The sequence below is a fragment of the Castor canadensis genome, chromosome 5 (assembly GCF_047511655.1).
Source record: "Castor canadensis chromosome 5, mCasCan1.hap1v2, whole genome shotgun sequence".
Taxonomy (NCBI): domain Eukaryota; kingdom Metazoa; phylum Chordata; class Mammalia; order Rodentia; family Castoridae; genus Castor; species Castor canadensis.
The window spans coordinates 383,818-399,981 of NC_133390.1; the positions used below are offsets into that span (position 1 = coordinate 383,818).

At 43.5% G+C, this 16,164-nt stretch overlaps 1 protein-coding gene and 1 long non-coding RNA gene across 5 annotated transcripts in view; one reads left to right on the forward strand and one right to left on the reverse strand.

The window, feature by feature from the left end:
- Mcm3ap (minichromosome maintenance complex component 3 associated protein) overlaps window positions 1-16,164 on the forward strand; it is a 42,298-nt gene that overhangs the window by 5,922 nt on the left and 20,212 nt on the right. The window contains exons 4-17 of the mRNA XM_020178662.2: window positions 1,097-1,175; window positions 1,435-1,579; window positions 3,385-3,575; window positions 5,097-5,236; window positions 6,416-6,613; window positions 7,173-7,441; window positions 8,549-8,711; window positions 10,703-10,863; window positions 11,581-11,822; window positions 12,184-12,389; window positions 13,157-13,257; window positions 14,106-14,237; window positions 14,605-14,718; window positions 15,335-15,487. Coding sequence (XP_020034251.2) covers window positions 1,097-1,175; window positions 1,435-1,579; window positions 3,385-3,575; window positions 5,097-5,236; window positions 6,416-6,613; window positions 7,173-7,441; window positions 8,549-8,711; window positions 10,703-10,863; window positions 11,581-11,822; window positions 12,184-12,389; window positions 13,157-13,257; window positions 14,106-14,237; window positions 14,605-14,718; window positions 15,335-15,487 — 2,294 coding nt within the window. The remainder of the gene's footprint in view (window positions 1-1,096; window positions 1,176-1,434; window positions 1,580-3,384; window positions 3,576-5,096; window positions 5,237-6,415; window positions 6,614-7,172; window positions 7,442-8,548; window positions 8,712-10,702; window positions 10,864-11,580; window positions 11,823-12,183; window positions 12,390-13,156; window positions 13,258-14,105; window positions 14,238-14,604; window positions 14,719-15,334; window positions 15,488-16,164) is intronic.
- LOC141423168 (uncharacterized) overlaps window positions 12-16,164 on the reverse strand; it is a 47,338-nt gene continuing 31,185 nt past the window's right edge. For all 4 annotated transcript variants that reach the window (XR_012447811.1, XR_012447812.1, XR_012447810.1 and 1 more), the window contains one exon: window positions 12-15,501. This is a non-coding gene — a long non-coding RNA (uncharacterized lncRNA). The remainder of the gene's footprint in view (window positions 15,502-16,164) is intronic.

The following is a 16,164-nucleotide window of genomic DNA, read 5'->3' on the forward strand; positions in this document are numbered from 1 at the left end:
TAGGCAGGAACTAAGTTGCTCATACACACACTTTATTGTAGGGAGTTACAACCTATGCCCGATAGTGCCTCAGCCTTCCCCAAGCTGTGCTAACCTTGCAACATGAATCTTAGTCTGCTGGCGGCTGGCTCCGAACTGGTCCTGGCTAGTTCTCAGTCTCCATAGGCCTCCAGGACGCCCAGGGAATCTGGCGGGCCATGCAGGGTGTCCGGTCCACTTCGTCCAGGGGTTGCTTTCCACCGGTGTGATGCGTGTTGCCGGTCAGGAGGAGGTGGCGTTGGTCTCGTGGGGAGTGGAGTTTAAATATTCACAGTGGGCTTGTTTATCGGCACCAGCTTAGGGTTAGCTGATCTGCATATCAGCACCAGCTGAGGTTTGGCTGATTTGCATATCGGCACCAGCTGGGGGTTGGCTTATTTGCGTATCAGACACCATATGGTATTTGTTTACTTCATAGGGCATACAAGTGCACACAATATTGTTTTCCTATAGGTTTTACAATATATTATATTTTTATATAATTTTTCAATATGTTTAATGCACAGCAAACATAATACTCGTAACAGTTTGAATTCAGGACCTCCTGCTTGCCACCACTTGAGCTACTCCACCAGTCACTAGACATCTTTATAAGGATATCTATGCACATACATGCATAACATGTAGTTGGTCTTGTGATGAATGGTATCCCATGTGTATCACTTTGCATCTGCCTTTGGTGCTTACGTATGACTTGGTAGTCTTTCTGTTTCTGTATATGTAATCAACTGGTGAAATATTCATCTCACCAAATGCCAGGGGCCAAGTTCCTGGATTCTATCTCAGCAAAGTTGTTAATTTTAAAAAGGAAAAAAAAAATAAATAAAAAGGAAAAGAACACATACATGTTTATGAGACAGGTAAAGGAGATGAGGCTGTGGCTGCAAAAGCTAGAGGTAGATGAGGGCAGAACACACGGTGGGAGGAGGCATCACTGTGGTATGGAGGACAGTAGATACTCTTATTTTTGAGTGGTCTGTTCTACTCACTGCATTTGTGTGCCCAGGCTCACGTTCTTTAGTGTCCTCATACTTGGTGGGTACGGACTGTTTTACAGGCATCTGCAGCCCTTGCTAGAAAGAAGGGGAAAGGCTTGCATAAGGATGTGGCTATATCTTGGCACAAGAAGAAAATAAGTGAGTTTTCAATTATTCTTTGCATGATCTAATTCTCTGTGTGCAAGGCCCTTTGACCTGTGAGTTTGAATCCTTTCCCCATGACCAGTGAATGGGGAAGCTGGCTCTTGAGTGGATTCTTATGTCTCATAGTTTTTTCCTTGCATTCTTTTGTAACCCCTGTGACAACTGTAAGAATATTGCGTTCTCAAAAAGAAATTAAGAAGTCCAGTATGAGTTCTGTGTTGTATAAACTGTCTTCTGACTCCTGTGTCCACAGGTCCCAACAAGAAACCCTTTTCCCTGAAGGAGAAGAAACCTGGTGATGGTGAAGCCAGCCAGAGCACAGAGGACTCACCCTTTCGGCACTCTCCTCTTGGCAAGCCTGTTGTGAGGACTGCAGCCAGCAGCCTCCTGAATAAAAGGTAGAACTGGCCTTTCCTACTGGCCACGTTCAGGAAGGAAAAATGTCCTACTGTGACACCTAAGTAGGGATTTGGGGACAGGGGGTGGTGGGACAAGAACTAGTTGCTAGAGATTTTGAGGGGTGAAGGGCAGTGGTCCTTCTGAACCTTGCACCCACAGCCAGCATGAGCAGTGGGGATGATTTGGGACTGCAGGTCTGCACAGGGCTGGTGGTCCTGGCTGGAGAATTGGAGAATGAATTTTCTTCATTTGGACTTGCCAGCTTCAGGGCTGACTTTGTCTCTTTCTCAGATACCCTAGGACCTAGGTTGCTGAGAAGGTCATTTTGGGAGGCTGGCCTTTTCTCCCCCACCCTGGGCATTTTCTTTGTGAGAACCACATCACAAAGCTCCTGTAGCTGGAATGGTTCTCTTAACTGCAGCTGCAGAGGTCCTGGGACTCAGTTCCTGCTCAAGAGGCTGGTCACTTAGTACAGCAGAGCTTCTTTTGCCTGTGCAAAGAGTGCATGCCTCATGGGGTGCATGGAGTGTGCTGGTCATCATCTGCCTCACATGCAGTGGGGGCATGTCTCTTTGCTGGGCTAACTCTGTCCCACATCCCATGAAGTCACTGAAGTCACTTGCAGTTTTACCTGACAAGTAAGTGCACATGCTATAACTTTTCCTCTTAGATGGCCTGACTACAATAACTATACATTCCTAATAATCACATCTGACAGTTTCCAGCATGATTTTCTATGTCTAGCTTACTGCAATAAACCAGGCATTGTCTCTCATGGTAGTGGTATGCTGCCATATGGTGTGAGCGTGGTTGCTTCTCTGTCATGTGGCCACCTGTTTGTCTGGTGAACTGTCCCAGAAGTCTGTCCCTTTGCTTTGTGTTCTAAGACACCTGACTGCCATCACCTTTTCGTGCTCGGCCTGCTTCAACAAGTCTCTGTTTTAATGTCTTCTCATCTTTTGGCCAGCGCTAAAAGATTGTTTTCCTGATTTCTATTTTGTGATTAGCAGCCTAGTTACTGGCTGGCTTTTGCTTTTTCCTCTCCCATTCATCCAGTGTTAGATCCTCTTTGATGCTCAAGTTCATCAAAGAATGTTGGACACCAGCTGCTGAAATAAAGTTAGGTATCACAGCATGTGGTCAATGTTACTCATTTTGGTATTAATTTTTTTTTTTTTTTTTTTTAGTGGGACCGGGGTTTGAATTCAGAGCCTACATCTTGAGCCACTCCCCCAGCCCTATTTTGTGATGGGTTTTTTCGAGATAGGGTCTCTTAAACTATTTGCCCAGGCTGGCTTCGAACGGTGATCCTCCTGATCTCTGCCTCCTCAGTAGCTGGGGTTACGGGTGTGAGCCATGGGTGCCTAGCTCAAATATTGTTTTTAAATAAAAAAAGATGTAATCCCAGCTACTCAGAAGGCTCAGGCAGGAGGTCATCTTGAGCCCAGGAGTTTGAGACCAGTTTGAGCAAAATAGCAAGACCTCAAAGGAGGAAAAAAAAAAGAAAAGAAAAATAAAAGCTGGTGGCGAGCACAAAGTTGTTACATTGTTTATTGGCTTTTAATGATTTTTGAAATATTTCATTCTTTTAAACATTTATTGTTTTTTAATAATTTTGAAATATTTCTTCTAAGAAGTGAGATGAGCTCATTTAAACATCTAAGATAAGTATTTGTAGTCTTCTGTCTCAAAGATTACCAGCTATATGAAGGCTTATCTCATCTTGATGCTTATACTTTATTAGCTTGAGAGAACCAGAAAATGGAAGTAATACAAGGGCTTTAATGTGCTGTTTTCTCGATAGCTCTCCTGTGAAGAAGCCCAGTCTGGTAAAGGCCCACCAGTTTGAGGGAGACCCTTTTGACTCTGGGTCTGAGGGCTCCGAGGGCCTTGGTCCATGTGTGTCACCTCTCAGCACCCTGATAGGGACCACGGCTGAGACATCTGAAGAGAAGTACCGCCTGCTTGACCAGAGAGACCGAATCATGCGGCAAGGTATGGTGTATAGTGTCAGAGCCACCAGGTGGGGAGTGTTCACTTTCCATGGGACTCCACGGCTTTTGAGTCTTTGGGTCTCTGATGTGCCACATCTGATTGTTCTTGTCTGCCAGTCTTCCTGAAGGTGAGTGTTGTATGTCTGTCTACATATGTGGGTAGTGGTGGGAGAATGTGGAACTGTTAACACTGATTGTCAATGGAGAGGGAGTGGGTGTCTGAAAGATAAGTGGGGGGATGCTCCATTTCACACATCATTAGCACCTTTGAAACATTAAAATGTGTGAATGTATTAACTTCAAAAGTATTCAATTAACATTACAAATATACAGTGACCAAAAATAAAAAACATGTAGTCTTTGCAATTTTTTTCTCACTGTATAGCACAGTGTATTTTTTCTCACAATGTAGCACAGGCTGGCCTGGCATATTCTGTCTTCCTGCTTCAGACTTCTGAGTGCTGAGATTATAGACATGTAGCACTATGCCCAGGAGGAGTTTCCTTTTTTATTTTATTTACTTATTTATTTATTTTAATTATTATTTTTTAAACTTGCATAGAATTTAATATCAAAACAATCAAGAAATGGTTATATAAATTATTACATTCTTACTGGAGGAAACATTGTGCAGTCATTAAAAAGTTTATAAAGGTCACATAGCAACAGGAAAAATGCTTATGTCAGAATACTAAATGTTTTTTTTTTAACTTTTAAATTATTTTATTTTATTTTATTCATAAGCTCGAGTTTCCTTTTTTAAAAGCTGGGAGTAATTGGAATGATCAATGATTCCATGACACATATCCTTGCATGGTGATTTTTACATTCTAAATAAACTTACTCTAGGTATTGGAATTTTTCAAAACAAAAGTAAGATGTGTATATTGTGAGTGGTGAAGTTGTTGTATTCCATTTTATTTAAAAGATATATTTGTAACTTTTTTTTTTGTGATACTGGGGCTTGAACTCGGAGCCTACACCTTGAACCACTCCAACCATCGGCACCTGGCTCATTTGTAACCTTTAATTCTGTGGGTAATAGTAGTGGTATACCTAATCAGGACAGGATGGACCTAACTTCCATTAGGTGATTGTGAATACTGAGACAGAATTCTGGAATACTGGTATGTTTTGAATATTTGCATTTAACAAATTTATCCTTTTAGTAGACATTCTGCACCATGATTGTTTATCACTGAGGTCATGATAAGAATTAGAGAATGCTGGCAGTTGCACTCATCTTTGAGGGTGTGTCCCACTGTTAGTCTGCAGTGAAGGTCTGTGACTATTGGAGGGCAATCCTGGTCAGAGTGAGGTGGTCATCTTTGTGAGTTCGATGCCCACTGCCTGATGGGATAGGCCACAAGTCTCTTTCTCTGAGACCCAGAATTTAAAAGATATTTCTTTTTCTTTGTAATCTGTGACTTTTGAAAAAATTATCATTATGAAAATATGCTTTTTTGTATTCTTAGCACTCTTGTGGTACATACATCCTCATCTTTTGCTTGATGTCATTTAGCTCGGGTGAAGAGGACAGATCTGGACAAAGCGAGGACTTTTGTTGGGACATGTCCTGACATGTGTCCTGAGAAGGAGCGGTACATGCGTGAGACCAGGAGCCAGCTGAGTGTGTTTGAAGTGGTCCCGGGTACAGACCAGGTGTAACGCTATGTCTTCTACTGGGCAATTCCACCAGCCTCCATTTCTCCTCTCCTCTCTTCTCTTTCCTCTTCCCTCCCCTCCCCTTCCTTACTTCCCTTCCTTCCTCCCTCCCTCCTTTCTTTTTTCAGTAAAGGGGTTTGAACTCAAGGCCATTTGCTAGCTAGGCAGGTGCTTTAGCATTTGAGCCAAGTCTCCAACCCTTTTTCAAATAGGGTCTTGTGGCGTTGCCTGGGCCAGCCTGGACCATGATTTTCCCATTTACGCCTTCCGTTTAGCTGGAATGACAGGCATGAGACACCACACCCAGCTTATTGATTGAGCTGAGTTCTTGCTAACTTTTTTCCTGGGCTGGCCTTGAACTGCAATCTTTCTGATCTTTGCCTTCCAAGGCTGGAATTATAGGTGTGAGCCACTGTGCCTAGCCTCCTTTTGATTTTTCTTTGGCTAGGACCTAAGCATTAAATTACTGTATCAGACAGCATGACCTTTCCTGAACTTGAATTCAGTACATGTTCCAAGTGGTTTGCTTAGAAATCTGCACTAACCTAGATCCTTTAGCTCTTCAGTTTTGTTTGTGGGCTTCTCTGCCAGGCTGGTAGTTTTACCTGATGCAGGGTCCCTGGCCCAGCAGCAAGTGTTACCTTAGAGGCAGCTCAGGGCTTCTAAATAAGGACAGCAGATACTCAGGGCCCAAGCCTATAGACATCTCTACTTTCCCCTGTGTTCATGAGCCTGCAGCCTCCTTCGGTAGGTGTCCCTTGAGTCACTGGGCCCTGCTTCTGTGCCCGCACTGGTCCTCACTGTCTATCTCCATTTCATTTCCAGTTGTGTAGACTTAACTTGGTGTTTGAGTGTGGCTGAGACATTTTACAATGCTTAAAAGATCTTTACTTTTCACAACTTTATGTTTTGGAGCTGGGTAAGTATGTTTCACTGATACTCCTTCTTGTTACAACACCCTCTTGTCTTAACTCCTTGTTTTATTTGCCAAAATCAAGTTTCTCAATTTAAGTGAAGTCTTTAAATTTTTTGATTGTTAACTTTAACAGAAATTTTTAATTTAAAAAGTATTATTTTCAAGCATCAACCTAGTGTGTATATGTGATTTCCTCCCTATTTTAAGGTCCAGCAACTGTCACACAAGCAACTAGCTTGTTTTTGCTCCATGTTTCCCAGGTGGACCATGCAGCAGCTGTGAAGGAGTACAGCCGGTCCTCTGCTGATCAGGAGGAGCCTCTGCCACATGAGCTGCGGCCCTCAGCTGTCCTCAGCAGGACTATGGACTACCTGGTGACCCAGATCATGGACCAGAAGGATGGTAGCCTGCGGGACTGGTACGACTTCGTGTGGAACCGCACACGGGGCATACGGAAGGTATCAGCTGCCTCCAAGTTAGGAGACTAGGAAATGTGTGTATATTCTAAAGCCACACTGGTAGCTTTTTTCATTTTACTCAGATATTTTCATATGAAACAAAAATACACTTTTTCTTTTTTTTTTTTTGGCAGTATTGGAATTTGAACTCAGGGTCTCACTCTTGCTAGGCAGGTACTCTCAGCACTTGAGCCACTCTGCCAGTCCTTTTCTGTGTTGTTTTTTTTTTTTCCCAGATAGGGTCTTTTGAATTATTTGCCTGGGCTGGCTTTGAACTGTAATCCTCCTATCTCTACAAAAACCCTATTCCTTTTTTTTTTTTTTGTTGACTGGGATTTGAACTCAGGGCTTACTTGCAAATCATGTGCTATCTGGCCTGAGCCACACCCCCAGCCCACAGAACCCTATGAAAATGTGCTTCATGGGGTTTGAGGTCAAGCTGACTGTATAGTTTTCTCACAATTGACTCTGCATGGGAGCATGCCTTTGTGTGTGTAGGAATGTGTGCAAATGAGTGAAGCATGTGTAATGTATAATCTTCCCCCTTGGTTTTGACCAGGACATCACGCAGCAGCACCTCTGTGACCCCTTGACAGTGTCCCTGATTGAGAAGTGCACTCGGTTTCACATCCATTGTGCTCACTTCATGTGTGAGGAGCCCATGTCCTCCTTCGATGCCAAGATCAATAATGAAAACATGACTAAGTGTCTTCAGAGTCTGAAGGAGATGTATCAGGACCTGAGGACCAAGGGTGTCTTCTGTGCCAGTGAAGCTGAGTTCCAGGGCTACAATGTTCTGCTCAATCTCAATAAGGGAGACATCCTGAGGTGAGTTTATAGATTCAGAAGTTGATCTAGGATGTACAGAAAAGCCAGGTTCAACAGAAAAGGCGCATTTAAGATTGAGAGACCCTTGTGTGGACTGTGCAGTTGCCTAGCAGAGTGGGGAGTGGAGCAATGAGGACATGTGCTCTACCAGCACATCTGACATGCACCACTTATGTTCGTTGCTAAGAACTGTTGCTCTTCAATGAGAAACAATGAGTTAGGGATCCTCCTGATGACCTAGGAAGTGAAGCAGGACAGGGAAGCCAGGGTCCCTTATCAGAGTTGTTAGCAATTCACTGCTTCCAGGTAGTTTTGTCAAAGGAGAAAATTGTATGAAATGAAAGGAAAGGTTACTAAAATGAATGAATTTTAAACCTAGTTTGATACATAAGTAGATCTTTATAAAATGAGAAATACAGAATTCTCTGTGCCCATGTTTCCCAAGATTCCCTTATGTTGATTTTTTTGGTTTGTTTTTATTCTTTTTTCAGACAGAGTTTCACTATTTAGCCCCAGCTGGCCTCAAACTCACAGTCCTTTCCCTTTGCCTCTCAGGTGCTAGAATTACAGGGATGTACTACCATAAGCAGCTGAAATTCTTTACTAGCTTAGTGTTTTCTCCAGGAAGCTATTGCAGAATATCTAGATGTGTGATTAATTTTGAGCTTTAAATTAAGCCTTGTAGATAAACTGATTATGGAAAATGGCTGTGTAGTCTTTTCATATAATACAAGCACTTGTTTCCATCCTGAAAAATTCAGTCAAATTGATTTTTTTTAAACACAAAGTTAAATTTCTTGTTTCTTAGACTTCGTTGCTAAACATAGCTAGCAGTCAATTAGCATTACTTTAAAATAACTTTCTGATAATGGATTCTTAAATTGTTGTTTAGATTTATTTACTTTATCATCTCCTTAAAGAAAACATTTGCCTATCCATCCAGACTGAGAGTGGCAACTCTGAAGTTAGGGACCTGTGAATTCATTAATACCTGTGTCCATGCAGACTGTCTTTCTCAGCATTACTTAATTCTAGTTTTCAGATATATTCTTGTGGAAATGTTGTACAACAACAAGTCATACTGTAATCATCTTGTTTCCCTAACAGAGAAGTGCAGCAGTTCCACCCTGATGTTAGAAACTCCCCTGAGGTGGACTTCGCTGTCCAGGCTTTTGCTGCATTGAACAGTAATAATTTTGTGAGATTTTTCAAACTGGTCCAGTCAGCTTCTTATCTGAATGCGTGCCTGTTACACTGTTACTTTAATCAGGTGAGAGAACAGCTGCTAGCAGCATGAGAAAAAAGCGGCTATTACTGTGGTGTTGAAGTACTTCTCTTCTAGAGCTCTTCAGTCAGTTGGCGTCTAACTCATGGAACCACCCTACAAGGGGTTTCTGGTTTTACCTTGCTGGATGAGTTGGCACTGTAATCTCTACCAGGAGATCCTGTGCAGTGGAACTACTATTTTGTGTCTTAGATAAGAAAAATCTTCAGAATGACAAGTTCAGTGCTGTCATCTTTCATGAAAACAAAGAAACCAAAAAGCAGAAATCATGTATCATATGGACAAAATCCCTAACTTTCAAATTCTTAGCATTATTAATCTAAATTGTCGGAGTGAGGCTGATGATGGTAAATTCATTTCAGTAGGAACCTAAGTCCTTTGCTGTGCCCTTGAGTTACAAAGGCAATCTGAAGATTGCTCTCTTACCTAGGGTTTTATATAAACTCTTGGAATTTCTACTCAGTTCATTAGTTTCAGCCCTGTGGAAAATCTTGGGGATGCCAACAAAGCAGCCTCCTAGGTCCCTCACATGTATTAGTCTCAGTGAGATATGACCCGTGCCATGCATCGCTCCTGCGGCATGCCCTCACCTTGCAGACATTGTACTGCCCATCTCATCTAACATCTGATGGGGAGGAGGATGTCTGGAAGATCTCAGGGCCTGCACTTCTGGCTGTGAGTTTAGGTCATTTCTGTTTGGTCATGTACCAAGTCCTCTTGTCAGCAGCAAATAAGCCTATAGTCATATCCCAGGTAAGTTCCCTTGCTGTTGTCAGATTTGACAGTCACCACCAGAACTAAAATTCTGGAACAAATGAAAAGGATTCTAATAACCTGCCATTTGGGAAAGGAAACTCTTTAGAGTTGTTAAATGAAACTTATAGCTGATATTTTTTAAATGATGATTTAATGTTGTTAGAATGTTATCCATTATAAATAACTTGAAACTTTAAAAGAGAAACTTTAGTGTTTTTTCTTTAGAAAAACAGTGTTTTTACTAGCAATGGCCTGCACGGTCCCACTGTCTCAGGCCAGCCTCATCTCTTTGCCCTCCTTGCTTAGCTTCACCTGCAGTGATGCCTCCCTGTCCTCTCAGCTCTCTTCCCCCACAGGATCTTCCCACCAGTTCTCTGCCTTACAAGCCACATGGCCCTGGTGTTCTTACCTCTCCCCATCTTGGCTGGCTGCCACCTTAGGAGGGCCTACTTTGACTCTGCCTGTCAGCATTCCATGTTCCCTGTCACTTACCTTTCTCTCTATTGCACTTAATCACCATTAAATGTATTTTATATACTTCATTGTTTTTAGCACTGGTCACTCCCTAGCATGTCAGCTTCATGGGGATAGGGATTTTTGTTGGTTTTGTCCTCTACTGTACTCTGATCATTAAAAATAGTGCCTGGCATGGAGTGAGCACTCTAGGAGTTGTTGGTTGTTGCACTTGGAGAGGACAAACAAATAGGCACACAGAGGCTTGGTACCTAAACAATTTTTGTTAGAATTTTCATGGGTTTTTTTTGTCTTCTTTTTTTAAGGTACTTGTTAGAATGCTATGAAACAGTTTTGTGTCCCACTACTGTATTTAATTTCATGTCATGCATTTTTCCATGGTGCTCCACAGCCTGATAGCCTAAGTACCTTAGAAGCCTTTGGTTCAGTGTGTACTGCATGGTTTACTTTCATGCCCTTATTGGTGGATGGTTTATTTGGAGTTTTTCTCACAAAGGAGACCGTCATGGCCCATCTTTTCCTTTAGGACTGTTTGCTTATCACTCATTACTGGGCTGCTGCCATTGGGCAGAGAGCCTGTGAGCTCTAAGGTTAAGGTCCATATTGCCAGACTGTTCCAAAGGGACTGAGCTACAGCCAGAGCCTTTGTCCCCGTGTTGGCTGGCTGTGGTCCAGGGACAGATGACTGCTTACATTTGTCTGAGTGTCTCTCTTTGAGACTGCAGTGATTTGGCTTCTCCTTTCAGATTCGTAAGGACGCTCTTCGAGCACTCAACGTTGCATACACTGTGAGCACACAGCGCTCTACTGTCTTTCCCTTGGATGGTGTAGTACGCATGCTACTGTTTAGAGATTGCGAAGAGGCAATAGACTTCCTCAACTACCATGGTCTCACTGTTTCTGATGGGTAAGAGCCAAGACTACATCTGTGGCTTTTCTCTTTCCCTATTAAATTACCAATAGTGAGCTGTAAAGTGCTGGCCTTGCAGAAGGCCCATTCCACATGCTGCCTTCCTATTGTGCAGCTGGGGAATATTCCAAACTCACACACTGGTTGTTGGAGGATTGGGGTTCAGACCACATTCTTTGTGACTCCAAAATCAGTGATTTTCATGAGTTTCAAAGAATCCAAAGATAGGGGTTGGACCTCCCTTTTCTATCCCTTGATGATTGCCTTTGTTGATCAGTATAGTCACTTCTACCTCTTGTGGCTGAGAAGGAGACACAAGTAGGCCAGGCCATAGTGTTCTCTACTTTGAGAGATGAAACTCACAAACCCTTTTCCAGCAGATGGTGCCATTACACTCAGTGGCGAACACCTCCCTCTTGTTGCTCTTTCCTCCAGTCCTGTTGTCAGGAAACTGGGATAGCTTTTGGTGTGTATGGTTCCACATATGGCTGTTAATGCACTGGGTCAGATGCATTAACACCTGACAGGTGATACCTGCTAACAATAGGTATCAGGGCCTTGCTTTCCCTTGTCCTCTGTATCTGGCCTATGTGATACCGGACAGTGTTTGTGCTTTAGCCCAGGGGCTTCTAGCATTGCAGTTGGATTTGAGAAGGCCAAGCTGTCATCTTCCCCAGCTGACACCTCTCTCTGGGCTCTTTGTGGTCTGGGTAGCTGTGTCGAGCTTAATCGGTCTGCATTCCTGGAACCAGAAGGATTATTCAAGGCCAGGAAGTCAGTATTTATTACCAAGAAGCTGATGGTGTCCGTTGGGGAAGTTGTGAATGGAGGGCCATTGCCCCCAGTCCCTCGTCACATCCCTGTGTGCAGCTTCAACTCCCAGAACAAATACATTGGGGAGAGCCTAGCTGCGGAACTGCCTGTCAGCACTCAGAGACTCGGCATGGACGTAGCAGGTGAGTGAAGCTGTACTGCATTTTCCCTCTCAGAAACCTCTTCATAGCTAGAAGCATCTGTCTTGCTTTGGGGCTTGGAGACCTCACTGTTGGCTTGGTGGTCAATTATCTCTCTCTTTGCTTAGACTTGAGACTTTTGAAGTCCTCCTCCAGGCTTTCTGACGTGTACTGTTTCCACAGGAAGCACATGACAACCTTGCTGTATACTTTCAGGAGGGTTTCCATGGTGGTCTCAGGGAGAGCAAGGCAGTGCTAGGGTCAGTGTGGATGGCATGCTATCCCTGCATGGTGATAGCAGCACACATGGTGCTGGTACTAAGCGTCTGTAGCACCCTGTTTTTCCCTGTGTGTTTCCTTCCAGGTGGTGGCAGAACAGAGGAGTGTGGAGCAGAGTTGGATGTGCCACCACCAGGTTTCCTCCCACAGCCTCTTTCTGGCTCCACACCCTTACCTGCTTCTCTGCCTCATGTTCCATCACTGACCCTGGCTGTGGCACCCAACCTCTTCCAGCCCTCCATGCAGCCAGAGCTGCTGCCTCCTAAGCCTGCTCCCAAGTATTCTGATGCGGTAAGGAATCTTCTAGATCAGGGCTCTGAGAAACCCATTGTACACAAATGTCCTTGGCATCCACTTCTTTGTGTGTGGGGTCTTGTGTTGCCTGGTCTCAGGAGAGAAGCCAGAGTGGAGGAAAGAACCTGCCAACAGTCATGACCTCACGTGGCAGAATTGGGGCTGATGCCCCCAGAATAACTGTAGAGCCCCCTTCATCACAGTAGTTAGCTACACTTGAGTGCTTCCCACCACAGCATCACCCTGAGTCCCTGCATGTCTGTTGTGACTGTAATAGCATCTGCTTGTTTGAGACGGGATAGGCTGACCAGGACCTGTGGGATCATGGCAGTGCTGTGCCCACAGAAAAGGACAGCTTTAGGGTTGAGCAGGGTCTGTCTATCACATGAGTAGAAGACTCAGTTGTGTCGTGCTGGCCTCTTGTTTAGGTAATGAGCACTAATTCTATTGGGGGACTAAGGGGCCGTGAGGGGGGACATAAAAAATGGCCACAGAAATTGAGAAAATTCATTGTGGCCAAGAGAAGATGGACAAGGTACTATTGGAACTCTGCAGGGCTGTCATCCAGTAAGCTTTCCCTGGCCCTCCAGAAGGCACTTTCTGTTCTTCAGAGGAGACTTTTCCTGAAGCAACGTGGCAGATCCTGTGCTAGGATAATGCATCTTGTCAGTAGAACCTTCAGATGTGTGCAGTGACAGGTCTCACCCAGGATTTCTGCCCTGGGCATAATCCTTGTTTCAACTTCTGTGCTCATCTCTCCATAGGACCTGGTGCAGGTAGTAGATGAGCTTATCCAGGAGGCTCTTCAGCGGGACTGTGAGGAAGTCGGCACTGCTGGGGCAGCATATGTGGCTGCAGCTTTAGGGTGAGTACACCTGGCACATCATCCTTCCCTTCTGCTTGGCAGTTGTTTGCTCCCTGAGGACCTAAACCTATCCCTAGACCCAAAGTGCCAGTTTCAGCCTAAGTGTTGGCTCAAAGCATAGTTTCTCATATTCCTGACCCTCTATTTTGTATCAGCATGTAATTTCCATTTCCATGCTTTTTAAGCAACATTCAGTTGATTAAAGTTTATAAATGATAATTTTATGTTATATTATTATTATTATTCTGGGGATTGAACCCATGGCCTTACACAAGCCAGGCAGGTGCTCTACCACTTAGCTACATGTATTTAGATTTTTATTCTCCAACCTTGCTATACTTGCTTTTTAGGATTCTTTAGAATTTTCTAATATAAGATCATATCATCTGTGAATATAGTTTTATTTCTTCTCCAGTTTAGATGCTTTTTCTTTTTCTTGCTTAATTGCTCTGGCTATAACTTCCAGTAATATGTTGAAATGGCAAAGTAGGTATCCTTTGTCTTGCTCATGATGTTAGAGGAAGAGCTTTCAGTCTTTTACCACTCAGTGGCTCAGTCTTTTACGCTGTAGTGTTTCATATGTGGTCTTTATCATGTTGAGAAAGTCCTTCTATTCCTAGTTTATTAAGTGTTTATCATGAAATGTTGAATTTTGCTAGATGCTCTTTCTCCATCAATTGAGATGACTGTGTATGTGTGTTTGAACTTCATTCTGTTACTGTGGCTATATTAATTTAATTAGTTTTCATAGGTTGAATTGTGCTTGTATTCTGGAGACAAACCCTACTTGGTAATAGTGTAAGTGGCTTTCTTCTGAGTTTAAATATTATCTGTTTTGCTCTGTCCAGTGTTTCTAATGCTGCCATGGAGGATTTGTTAACAGCTGCAACTACGGGAATTTTGAGGCATGTTGCAGCTGAAGAAGTGGCTAAGGAAAGAGAGCGAAGGGAGGAGGAGAAACGGCAGGCTGAAGAGGAAAGGTGAGTATGTCCTGTCCCTGCAGCAGCACCAGGCTGGCAGTGTGTACACAGGGAGGAACTGGCCCTGGCAACATGCTCCTACTGCTGTCCAGTGCACTGCCATGAAACCTCAGCCAGCCCACCTAGCACCCTCTTATGCTTCTGCCCAGGGAATAGGTGGGGGTCCCCAGCCTAAGTCCCTTCTTCTGAGCATTGGCTCCCTGGCAGGACAGGCGAGGGTCGGGGGAGGGGAGACTGGAGTCAGGGTGGCCTGCCGCCTCAGACAGCATCCCTCTTCCCCATCTGCACAGTTAAGGAGTGAAATAGTAAGCATCCATTGTTTTTATACTTAGTTTTTTGTTTTGTTTTTTCTTCTTTTTACCCATAGGTTGAAACAAGAGAAAGAGCTGGTGTTAACTCAGCTGAGCCAGGGCTTGGCTGCCGAGCTGACAGAACTCATGGTGACAGAGTGTGTGTGGGAAACCTGCTCCCAGGAGTTGAAGTGAGTGAAGTGCTGGTGTTCTGAGGGCCAGGGGTGAGGCTGAAGGGAGGAGGGTTACAAGGTACTATGGTCAAGCTGCTGCAATCTGGGATCGATCTGCACTGAAGTTGAACAAGGAGCATATCTTTCAGATAGCCAAATGGTAGCATGCTGTTCCTATACTCCAGGGAATTGGAGGCAGGAAGGGCCTCCCTTTCAGTCTCCTTCTGTCTTGGACCCTACACTGGATGTGGGATGTGTCTATTAGCAAATTCACTGGTAGAGTCTTCTCCACACCAAGCGCTCTTTCCCTCTCTTTGAGAGGAGGGTCATGCTTTGACTCTGGCTCAAGTGATTCTCCTGCCGCATCGGGTTAAAGGTCTATTTCTGGACTGTTGCTCCTTTGGGCCTATAGACTGGTACCTTGTACCACTTTAGTCCTTTTTCCCTCTTATCTTTCCAAGTGTCTATACTTTTAACTAAAAATGAGTCTTAAAATTTCTCTTTCAGTGGAGAAATAATTACACTCTCACACTTTTTTTTTTTTTTTTGTGGTGCTGAGAATCAAACTCAGAGCCTTGCACATGCTAGGCAGATGAGGTACAGTGTCTCCAACACTTTACTGACCTTTTCCTAGGAGTGCAATGCAGACAGACCAGAGGATTCGCATGGCCCGTTGCTGTGAGGATGTCTGTGCTCACTTGGTAGACTTGTTTCTAGCTGAGGAAATTTTCCAGATTGCAAAGGAGATGCTCCAAGAACTTCAGTGTTTCTGCAAGTATCTGCAGCGGTGAGTCCTGTATTCTTAACAGACAAAATCCACACACAGGCTGTGCTATGGCTCAAGTGGTAGGCAAGGCCCAAAACAAAAAAACCTTTACAGAGAAGTCTTAACAAATTCAACATATATGAGCCATCAGTTCTTTTAGTCAATGATTACAGAAGAGCAGAACATTTTATAGCAATGGATATCTATAATGAACTCTACACAAAGTAGATTATACTTCAAGAAAAATTTGGTTGAGGGGTGTTAGCTGTTCTGTGTTTCAACAAAAATTTCTAGGGTTTCAACAATTATTTATAGTGCTGTTTTATCAGCTGCATTAGATATAGGGAGATGTCTGTGAACATATCAAATTATGGCTGCATACACCAACACTGATGAATTTCGAAAAAATAAGTACAGATACTTTTTGACTTACAGTGTAGTTACTTCCCAATAAATCTGTAAGTTAAAAATGCATTTAATACACCTAACCTACTCAATATCATAGCTTAGCAACATAGTACACTATGGAGTATTGTTTACCTTCGTAATTTCATGTCTGGCTCACTGAGAGCTGCAGCTCTAATGATGTTGAGAGAGTATTGTATAGCATTTCACTAGTATAGGGGATCAAAATTCAAAGATGTATTTCTACTTAATTCTTAATATATTTGCACTATATAAAGATGAAAAAATTATAA